The 11,672-nt window shown below is 38.4% G+C and overlaps 2 protein-coding genes across 3 annotated transcripts; both read right to left on the bottom strand.

The window, feature by feature from the left end:
• Positions 1 to 6,322: 6,322 nt before the first annotated feature.
• On the bottom strand, positions 6,323 to 11,122 carry LOC118489672 (probable serine/threonine-protein kinase PBL28). 2 transcript variants are annotated; one of them, XM_035987194.1, is made up of 4 exons: positions 10,977 to 11,122; positions 9,732 to 10,692; positions 7,690 to 8,707; positions 6,323 to 6,416 (listed from the first exon to the last, which is right to left on the bottom strand). In XM_035987194.1, exons 2-3 carry the CDS (start codon positions 10,686 to 10,688, stop codon positions 8,303 to 8,305), a joined length of 1,362 nt encoding a protein of 453 aa, XP_035843087.1. In that variant the 5' UTR covers positions 10,689 to 10,692; positions 10,977 to 11,122; the 3' UTR covers positions 6,323 to 6,416; positions 7,690 to 8,302. The 2 variants fall into 2 exon arrangements, with proteins under 2 accessions (XP_035843087.1, XP_035843088.1); XM_035987195.1 differs by having other exon boundaries at positions 6,325 to 6,416; positions 7,699 to 8,707.
• On the bottom strand, positions 6,506 to 8,232 carry LOC118489682 (receptor-like protein kinase ANXUR2). The gene is made up of 2 exons (XM_035987210.1): positions 7,690 to 8,232; positions 6,506 to 6,589 (listed from the first exon to the last, which is right to left on the bottom strand). The coding sequence occupies exons 1-2, from the start codon at positions 8,230 to 8,232 to the stop codon at positions 6,506 to 6,508; spliced, it is 627 nt and encodes a 208-aa protein (XP_035843103.1).
• Positions 11,123 to 11,672: the final 550 nt, after the last annotated feature.

Genomic DNA, 11,672 nt, shown 5'->3' with positions numbered 1-11,672 from the left:
AACAAAACAGACATGGAAACCTAAATCGGTTACTGAATCAGGGGGACCATCACAATTCACCAACCATCAAAGACAAGAAGTTATTGTCATTGATGAAAATGGAAGACCCAAGACCACAATGGCTTGGGTCCCCATCTCCAACTAATTCATTTGAGTTCATGTGCAGGGTGCTTCAGGAGGAACTATCAGTAGTCATTGGATTGTTGATAGTGGGGCATCCAGGCACATGACAGGCGACATGAAGCTTCTCTACGACGTTAAATCTATTAGAGGAGGTTATGTTGCTTTTGCTGGAGATAAAGGTGGATACATTACAGGTGAAGGAATGATATCTAACGGGATTGTCAGCTTTGACAAGATCAATTTTGTGCAACAACTTGATCACAATCTTCTTAGTGTTTCTCAAATCTGTGACAAGAAATTTTCAGTACACTTTGATGCTAATGGATGTTATGTGCTGAAACCCGGCTTCAAAATTCCAAAAGAATGGATTCTCTTGTCGGCTCCAAGGATAAATGATTTGTACGTCCTTGACATGAGCCAGGCTATTACTACGTCTGCACAAGCAACTTGTTTCGTTTCCAAAGCCACAGAAAAAGACACTATCTCTTGGCACAGACGAATGGGTCACATTCACTTACGCAAAATGAATCATTTGGTATCAAATGAATTGGTGAATGGTGTTCCCCTCAAAAATTTCCATCTTCAAGACGTCTGTGTTTCGTGCCAGAAAGGAAAGCAAACAAAGAAGAAGCACCCTACAAAGAAGATCAACACGGTGGCAGTTCCTCTTGAACGCTTGCACATGGATTTGTTCGGTCCTGTCAAGCACAAGAGTATTCGGGGTGATCAATACTGCCTCGTGGTTACTGATGATTATTCAAGATTTTCTTGGGTTGCGTTCATGGCACACAAGAGTGAAACCTTTGGCATCATCAAAAACTTGATCATTCAGATTGAGAATTTGTATAAGTTGAAGGTTAGGCGGATACGTAGCGACAATGGTACTGAATTTAAAAATCATTCCATGGCGGAGTTCTGCACTTCAAAGGGTATTCTTCATGAGTTTAGTGCAGCTTATACTCCTCAACAGAATGGTGTCGCTGAACGTAAGAACCGCACATTGATCGAGACTGCTAGGACAATGTTGGTAGAGTCGCAGCTACCCATTCCATTCTGGACTGAAGCTGTGGCCTCTGCATGTTATACATTGAACCGAGTCCTTACAGTAAAAAGGCACAACAAGACCTGCTTTGAGCTTCTTCAAAAACGGAAACCAGATTTGTCTTATCTAGAACCGTTTGGAGCTCCATGCACAATCATCGATCCTAATGGAAAGTTTGGGGCAAGAGCAATTGATGGATACTTTCTTGGGTATGCCACCCCTAACTTACGAGTCTGGAATCTAGAGACTAAAAGGGTCGAGGAATGGTCTGAGGTCAGAGTACAAAGGCACACCTTGCCAGTCAAAAATCCGGGTCAACCTTGGATGTTTGAGTATGATGACTTCTTCAATTCGATCAATGTTGAAGCCGTTGAAGAAAATGCTGCGGCTAGGATGTTTTTCGAGAGTGACAATGCAACAGTTTCACCGGTGGTTCGTCCAATTCTTGTTAATCAAGAACCATCTTCTTCGGTGAACAACAATACTCTCAACAATGAGGATTTTCATGATGCAAACGAATTGAACGAATCTTCAGAGGATGATGAATTTCTAGATGCAGATCAGGAAGCTCCTACAACAGCAGTTCATGGTACTTCAGAGGGTACTCCTCCAGTGGATACACATAGAACAGCTGAGGCTACTGCATCATCCTCTTCGTCAATTCCGGGCCTTGAATTGGTTGTTGATCTTAACCTCAACAACCTGGGTATAAATATTCCAGTTCCAGATAATCCAGCAACAAGGATTCATAATACCCATCCTCAACAAAACATCATTGGAAATGTGCAAAGTGGCGTTCAAACAAGAAACATGTTGCGAAACAACAACAATGCAGGCTTGTATGCAGCTATTAGAGAATCCGGGCAACAAAACGATTGGTCCTTCGCGTGTTATGTCTCACAGGAAGAACCAAGAACATGGAAAGAAGCCTTGAAGGATAATGCTTGGGTTGAAGCCATGCAGGAAGAACTGCAACAATTCCAGAAGCTGGGTGTCTGGAAACTCGTAGAGAAACCTGCTGGATACAAGAAGATTGGTACCCGTTGGGTTTTCAAATGCAAAAAGGATGACCGCGGAGTTGTTATCCGAAACAAAGCACGTTTAGTCGTTCAGGGTTTTCGTCAGATTGAAGGGATCGACTACAACGAAGTCTATGCACCAGTGGCACGTCTCGAAGCAATTCGAATCTTTCTAGCCTATGCGTCCTTCAAAGGATTCAAGGTTTATCAGATGGACGTGAAAAGTGCATTCTTACATGGTGTGGTTGAAGAAGAGGTGTACGTCGAACAGCCTCTAGGTTTTGAAGATCCTATCCATCCCGATCGGGTTTGGTTGCTCAACAAAGCTCTCTATGGTCTTCATCAAGCGCCGCGAGCTTGGTATGCAACCTTATCTCATTATCTGCTGGAGAACGGTTTTCGTAGAGGTCTTATCGACTGTACTCTCTTCATCAAAGAACAAGATGGAGATCTTCTTCTGGTACAGGTATACGTTGATGATATTATTTTTGGTTCTACTAATGATGTCTTGTGTAGGGAATTCGAGCGCATCATGCAGGATAAATTCGAGATGAGTGCTATGGGGGAAATGACTTTCTTCTTGGGCCTACAAGTTCAACAAACAGAGTCTGGGATATTCATCCATCAGACTAAATATGTTGGTGACATCTTGAGCCGGTTCCAGATGTCTGATGCAACGCCCATTGGTACCCCATTGCCAACCAATCACGGAATTACTCCTGACTTGAAGGGAGAAGCTGTTAGCCCTTCAAACTACCGCGCTATGATTGGATCTCTTATGTACCTCACAGCATCAAGGCCAGACATAATGTACCCAACGTGCCTGCTTGCTAGATATCAAGTTAACCCGAAGGCCTCACATCTTGCTGCTGTTAAAAGGATTTTTCGTTATTTGAAGGCGTACCCTGACACCGGTCTGTGGTACCCTAGGGATAATAACTTTGAATTGGTAGCTTTTAGTGATTCTGATTTTGGCGGATGCAAAATCGACGGTAAATCCACAACGGCTGGATGTCAGTTCTTAGGAAATCGCCTAGTCACATGGCAGTGCAAGAAGCAGACGTGTGTAGCTACATCAACATGCGAAGCTGAATACATTGCTGCCTCAAGTTGTTGCTCCCAAGTTCTTTGGATCCAACAACAAATGCGGGACTACGGTTTTGAATTCCTAACTACTCCTATTTACGTTGATAATTCTGCTGCTTTAGATATCACTAGAAATCCTGTGCAGCATTCAAAGACCAAACACATCGAAATCAAATATCACTTCATACGTGATTGCTTTGAGAAAAGGCTAATCGATGTTGTTAAGGTCCACACCGATGACCAACGTGCCGACTTATTTACCAAAGCTTTTGACAAATCAAGATTTGACTTTTTATTATTGGTAAACGGCATTAAGGTCAAGCAAGAGTAAAACCAACATCGGAAAATCATTTTTGTAAATACCTTTGTGTTTTAAATTTGTCTTAGTTTATTGATTTTAGGGGGAGTAAATCCAAAAATCTGAAAATCCAAAAACATCGAAAAATTTCAAAAACACAATAACAATAGAAAAACAAAAATGAGTTTCCTGGCGAGCAAAAGAGAAAATGATAGTACATCAGTGGTCTATCCAAACCTCTTTAAACCTTAAATGAAAAACGATAAGCAGCTCTATATAAGATGTATCGGTAGGCTCACAATCATTTTAAAGTGTGCAGGGTGATATAAATCTTAATCGACTGAAGACCAGGTGGGAACCATTCATTGGCATATGGTCTTAGTACCGAAATTTCGTTTGATAGATTGCCGAGGTTCTGAGATATTCGGTCTTTATGCTGCTTATCATCTGGGTATCATGGTTGTATCTTTTACCGAAAAATAACGGGGACGCAAGTCTAGATCTTCCATGATACTATACATACGTGTACATATTACATATTGCATTCGACCTCAATAAGTGATAAACAATCACATGTCCAAACAAATAAGTGATAAAAAATATCACATCTATCCGGGTGTCAAGTTCGTCTCTCTGCTGTACGGAAGTACTGACCTGTTCACGGACTTGCACCTGTGCCCTCATGCATACGAAAATCAAGTTCCTCATCAATAAGTGATTATATCACATAGGGCTTGTTTTCAATTCAAAATAAGTGAGTATCTCACAATTTATACGGTCAAACAGATGATAATCAGTATACTCACCGGTAAGATGAACTCTCGTGCATACCTTGATACGGGAATGTGTCGTGATGTGGATGAACACCGGTCGGTAAGTATAAATCATACCTTAACGTATCCCCTCGCCATGATTACATCTGATAAGTTGAGCTTAAGTGGACAACAATACCGATAATTGTTATAGGATGCTTATCTTAATGTTAACTAACTGAACAACAAGAGTGTTTTGGCATGACCGTACACTGATATGATTCTCTTACCCTCGAAACTCGCAAAAAGAATGTTTGTATATATTTATTTATTTACTGCTTAACTTTTATTATTTCTTTTAAACAGTTTCGTCGTTTGGTGCATATCAGCACGACATTAGCGGTGATGTCGTTTGATAACACTCAAAGGATTTTAAATTGTTGTCTTTTAATTTCAAAAATACCAAAAAGATTTTAGGTGTGTTTTAATATAAACTTTATAAAAGCCAAAAAGATTTTCTTTCTTCTTTATTTTCGATCGTACGATGTTGGAGCTCAAGTCTTCGTTACCTGAAACCTGACTGAAAACCGAATTGACTAAATCTTCATAAACGGTCAAAAATTTGCAGATTTTGAAAGTTAGAATTTAAAATTGATAAATTTATTAAACTTTCAAACTGTCGGACGGTGTTTGATTTTGACATGGTCATTCGTGTGTCTTTTGTTGATACTATTCCAAGCAGTTGTTCTCATTACGCGTTTAGATTTCTTGCATGTGCAGATTCTAAAGGCTAGGAGAACATGGTCGATGACAAGCTCTGGAATGAAGACACGACGAGAAGGCGCTCAAAAGATGAAGATGATCGAGTTTCCGCTGGCCATCATCAACACCACAAGGATCTCACTTCATAAAGATAAAGTCTTTTCACGAGCATAACTCAAGGGGGAGCTTATGTTAAGGGGGAGTTTGTCAACACACTTCCTACATGATACGGGTAGTTTGTTGATACACTCTCTGCTTTCAAGACGTGAAGACTTTGAAGATCCTCCGACTTTGAAGACTTGAAAGGACATCGAGACGAATCTACAACTACAGAAGATAAAGACAAAGCTACAGCCAAGGGGGAGTTTGTTGGTGCACTTGTGTCTGTACTTTGTCTGTATTCGGTCACGATGTAAACGATGTCCTGTTCTTGTGTTGTAAGTTGACCAAGTCAACCATCCTCCGGTTTGACTTGGACAACAGTTGGTAAAAGTTGAAAGATGTACTGTCTCGAAGGATAAGAGATCGAAGGATGATGTGGATCCTTCGATCTCATCGAAAGATATGCTTCGAATGATTAGACCTCGAAAGATGATCTTTCGAGGTCCCTGCTGATCTTTCGAGTGACTTGTCTTCGATAGATGATCCTTCGGACCATCTATCGGATCCTTCGGACTGCACATCATGAGCTGGGTATAAATACCCATGCATTGTGTTGAGTTCAGTAGGACAGACAGAGAGAACACACACATCCGAGAGATAGCTTTGAGAGCATTCTGTCCGAAACTCACACACACACTTTGAGAGTTTACAAGTTAGGTTTGTAAACATTGTGCTTGTAACCGAAACCTTCATTTGCATTAATACAAGTTGTGTTAATCGGTGAACCCTTGTGTGTTGTGTTTATACTTGCTTAATCCCGGTTTGCTCGCTAGCTTGGATTCCGCACTCGCTAGTGGGTTAGTATAACAAGGTTTGAGGTTCGTCATCCGACAAAAAGGGACCTACACGCAGGTTGCACCTTACTAGTTTACAATGACACATTACCTCTATCAATTTATAATTTAGTTTCATTCATAAAAAAAAATACCAACCAAAAAGATGAAGTAAAAAAAAAGGAAGGTTACCAATGGGGTGGTGGTCCATTGGCAAAGGCAAAACCTTTAAAACACCTAGGTTGGGAATGAGAAGGTCTTGGGTTCAAGTCCCACAGACGACAGAGATTAAAGAAATTCACCTTTCAAAAAAAAGGAAGGTCTTACAGGAATTTGAAAAGTTGTTATCTGAAGTTCGTCGACAATTTGGTCCTTATTTGGCTCATGTACTTGCTCCTCCTTTAAGAAATAGTATTTGAGAAAATAAAATTAATGCTCAAAACTATACATTTGTGATAAAAATACAAACTGGCTGTGAAAGCTATTTGCTAAGGAAAACTATAAAACAATGAAATAATTGATAATATAATAGATGATAAGATATCAACGAGATTGATGTCTAAAGACGATACCTTAAAAATTAAAACCATCAAATAAATTTAACTAGACATAAATTACCAGTTAAATTTGGTAACCAAATAATAAACATGAAAAGGAAATTAACATAATATAGAATTAATACCATATGCAAGTCAAATTTGGTAACAAAATAATGAATATCAAAGAAAGTGGGCATTCCATTGTAACTTCTATACACGAAAACGATTGGTCGCGAGAATTCGTCCAGGATATGGGTGTAAACTGAATTAGTTTTTTTTTGCGTTGAACAATGCATATAAAGTTATGGAACATGCAATATTTCAAATCCAAATAAAAAGGTGAGAAAGTGACGAAAACACATTATTATTTAGCTCAAGAGGCTGCCAATTAGCAAGGGCATAACCTTCATCAAAGGAGGTCCCCATCTAAGTCCCATAAGCCTCAACCAAGAGGCAGCCTCGCTAACCAATTCTTTAAATGGAAGCCCTAGAGATTGGGTTCTTATAAAGTAGAAATTTACTTAATTTAACAAAAAGTATGGACATACAATTTCAGTTGTGGATAACTTTGATGTCTTTGTAAGAAGTCTAGCTTAAGTTTCAATAGTATTATCATAGGTTGGCTTTAATATTTGAAAGCTTTTGTGTTTAAATGACAGGGTTCTTCTCTTCAATTTTGTCTTATTTGGGTATTTTCAGGACCCGTTCTATGTAATAATTTAGCCAAACGAAATTGTATCATTGAATATGCATAATACTTATTTTTAGGCTATAGGGTGTGGGGATCATGGTTGGGACATGATTTGCCAACTAGGAACATGAATGGAAGGCTACACCACCCCCCTTGATTGATCCACCATGGTTTGCATGGATTAAACCATGGCAACCATGGTCCTCCTTGCCATTTTTCAACAAATCATTTCCTTTTTGTTTAGACAAAGATAATAAATAAGGGGCTAATGGTTTGGGTCATGACCACACCCTTAGGGTAGTGGTTTTAGATGGTGGATTAAAGATGAGTTACATGGCACTAACATGAAGGGTCATGGTGGTCATGAGGGTCATGACCACACCCTATAGCCTTATGCATTAAGATAATATGCACCTCTAATTACACACAAACATAAACATACCTGACTTACTTGAAAGACCAATGCTTGCTCAAGTTCATTAAGAACAACTTTCAATGTTGGACGTTGGTCTTGACTCTCCGCCACACACTGGTTTGCAACTTTTAAAAATGTGTACAAAGAATCCTTATTGGCTCCTCCAATTGGCCTATGACTCCGTTTACTGGTTTCTTCCTTTAGTATAGGATCTATGATGTCCTCTATTGTCCCATTGGAGAAGTTTTGTCTTGCAACATGAACCAGCCCTTTCTCACTCTGCTTAAGGTAAATTTGGTCCTGAGCTTTTCTTCTGCATAGAATTTCAAACATAACTACTCCAAAGCTATATACATCCGACTCTCTTTTTAGCTTACCAGTCTTCGCATATTCTGGATCCACGTGCCATGTTGACTTAAAATATGTTCTTTTACATAGAGCTTCGTCTTTTTGATTTGGAGGCAGGAATACTGCCAACTCAAAGTCTTCGATCTTTGCCCTCCAATTCTCATACAATCCAAATCTAAAAGGATCTATATCACTATGTATCATCATTTTTTTATCATCCATCTCATAATGAAGGTAATTCAGTGCGTGCGCACCGTCAATGCAGATTTTCAAACGTTTTTCCCAAGTCAAATTATGCATTTTTTTTTGCGTTACCCAAATAATCACCAAGTGATCCATTAGAAAATTTCTCGGTGACAAGTATCCTCTCAAAACCTTCAACACAAAATCCTATTAGAGTGACTATGTTGTGATGCTTAGCACTGGCAAGCACTTCAAGTTCTGTGAAAAATAATTCTTCTTCGAGCTCGTCAACTTTAGGAAGGAAGCGCTTTATAACAATTGCGTTGTGTCTCTTAAATAGTTTACTTTTACTTATCCCTTCTCTGAAAGAAGGGTTTTCTTTATCAAAATGGCAGAGTTCAATTGGGTACCAAGTATAGCAATCACCAAAGAGAGTTTCATTTGTGTCTGAAAAATTATGGGTGGCAAACTTTATATCATGAAGCTCAATCTTCAAGTGTTCCAAGTTATTTCCCTGCAAAATGTGACAAAGGGAAAAGAGAATTACAAATTATGAAATTATATATACCTGTTAGATACATGAGAACGAATTGTGGTTAATAAAATTGATCTTGAAGGCTCTATGTAAATGAGAAGCGTAATGAGAGAACCCCAGTTTGGATCCTGAAGGCTCTATGAAAACAAGAAATGTGGGGTCATGAATTGAGTGATTCAACGGATGGTATTTCTTTAGTTTGGTATTTGGTATTTGGGATTCAGAGGTTTTTTGATCGAGTATAAAATTCTAAAAGAGGTTTTTTCATCGTTTCTACATTTAACATCCCCTTCTAAAGTCCATCTACTGAAAGGATGGATACGTAAGAAATGCTAAACGTAAAGGAGAATAAGGGTAATTGTCAAAGTTAATAGAACAAAAGTACAATTTTCTTCTTATTTTCGTTAAAAATAATTTTGTGGGTAGTGGCGGTGGTAAGATGGGTGTGATATATACGGGTACCAAAGACATCTTAATAATTATATCACAAAGAAGCAATACAAAGATTTAAAAATATCAGTACTCGAAATTAAAACATACAATATAAAAACTTTTACTAATAAACAACTGACATATGGTGATTTTGAGATAATTTTAATTAAAGTTTCATTTAGTGAAACTAACAACAATGAAATTTAAATTATATTTAACAATATTATTTTGAACGTCCAACATAGGCAGACCTCACCTGGCGCACCTATAGGTAAAAGGCCACTCACGTCTAGGATCGTAGATCTTAGGTAATTTATAGCTACAATAAAAACATTTGTTATTTAATAAACAACTGTTATATAGCAATTATTTTAATTAATTTTATTTTAGTTGTAACTAACAGTGAATTTTACAGTATAATTAACAATATAACATTGTTAAAAATTAACAAATACGGCGATATCAGTTTTTTTCCTCTTAAAGTGATAATCTTTGAAGCAAACAAATTAACAACAAAGGAAAATTAACTTAAAGGCGTAAAGAAAAACAAAAAAGCCAAAAAAGGTCTTACAAAATTTTCAGGTCGTGGTTGAAACCTCAATGCTTTCTCCAATGCTTTCTCAAGTTTATTAACAATACTGAGCATATGTGGGCGATGTGATCGCTCTTCCTTTAAGCAAGAATATGCCGTTTCTGAGTATGTTCTGAATGATCTTACGGATATTTGGTATCCGGACATTTGATTCTTTAGATCAGGATGGATTATATCTGGCAACGTGTCGTTTTCATAATGTTGCATGACCAATGGAGCTAGTAATCTATTAGCATCGTTCCTAATATATGCTCTCCTCCCACACAATATCTCGAATAAAACAACACCGAATGCATAGATATCCGACTTGCAGGTCACCCCTTTGGACTTTTCAATTTCTGGGTCCAAATACCCTATTGTGCCAATAGGTTCAGAAAGGACGACCTGGTCCATTCGGTTAAGTGATTGTTTGATTGAAACTTTAAAACCGGATAACTTGGGTTCCCAGTTCTCGTCTAATAAAATTGTGGAGCTATTGATGTTAAGATGTATAACACCATAGCCACGTCCCTCGTCATAATGGAGGTAACTCAACGCATGAGCCACGCCTACAGATATCTTCAATCTTTGTGTCCATGTGAGGTTCGGGTTGCTTAGATGCTCTTTGAGACTTCCATTTTTGGCCTCATACGTGGTCACAATGATCTTCTCATGTTGTTCATCACAAAATCCAACAATAGAGACTATATTTGGATGCTTGAGATTAGAAAGCATTGAAACTTCGGTCCAGAACTCGACGACTCCTCCACCGTGCTTACGATCTAACCTCAGCGCAGAGATCTTGATCAACTCCCCGGACCGCTGGAGTTGTCCTTTGTATACATGTCCCAATCCACCGCGTCCGATGATGTTATCATGATGAAAGTTGTTGGTGGCGTTTAGTACGTCTTCAAGTGGGATTTGTAAGTGAGCAAACTTGGCGATTGTTGTTGTCATGATTCTGTTTATAAAGTAAAAAAAAAAAAGAGTGAAAAATCAGTGAGTGGGTTACAACTTACAAATGAATGAGAGAACGTAAGTTATACATATGAGCAACCAGACTATATATGAAATCTTTTGAAGCAATTTGTTTTAAGAAAAAAAAATCTTTTAAAAATGATGTCCTTTACTTTTAGATTTCAAAAGTATATATAGTAACAGGGTTATTAATCCCTGGTTCTGGTCTCGTTGATTTACCAAAACCACCTCAGCAACATTTTGTTGAAATGGGTTAAGCGGTCCAACCTGGTGATAAGTAGAAACCGTTATGAACGGAGCAGCAGCGACGACAGCTGATGACGACGGTAGACGAGATCTGAACAGTAGCACCTGCAGCGATAAGCCGGATGTGAGAGGAAATTGGAGTGGAAGGGATGATGGGAAAAAGGAAAAGTCGGTCTATGAAAAAAGTAGTGGAAATGATGACAAATAAGACAATACGAACGTACACTGTTGGAGCGTTGCAGAAAAGGGAAAGGGCAGTGGCGGAACTAGAACAAAAATTCAGGGGTATCCCAAAAAAAAAAATTTTTTTACCGTGCAATCGTACAATATTAAAAAAAACAACAATACATAAAATAAAGTAAAACAAATACCTAATAGATTTGTCCACTTCTTTTTTTCATAGCTTGAAATCGTTCCATCACATCTTCGTCTTTTACTTCACTTAAAAAATCCTTTTCGACCGCACAAACCATAGCATTGTTCAAGAATTCCGGACCGATTCGATTGCGTAAATCCGTCTTCACAAGCTTCAATTTCGAGAAACATCTTTCAATGGTTGCGGTTGCCACCGTTAAAAGCAAAGCTAGCTTAACTACCCGATAAACTGTAGGACAAGAACTATGCGTTCCCGTTTCAACCATAACATGCGCAAGATCACTTATTCCATTCAAGTCTTCAAAGTTATCATCATCGCTTATTGTGTGACGAAATGACTCA

Source organism: Helianthus annuus, unplaced genomic scaffold (assembly GCF_002127325.2).
Source record: "Helianthus annuus cultivar XRQ/B unplaced genomic scaffold, HanXRQr2.0-SUNRISE HanXRQChr00c001, whole genome shotgun sequence".
Classification (NCBI taxonomy): domain Eukaryota; kingdom Viridiplantae; phylum Streptophyta; class Magnoliopsida; order Asterales; family Asteraceae; genus Helianthus; species Helianthus annuus.
Note: the sequence above shows the minus strand (reverse complement) of the source record. Positions and strands in the feature narration are given on the sequence as shown.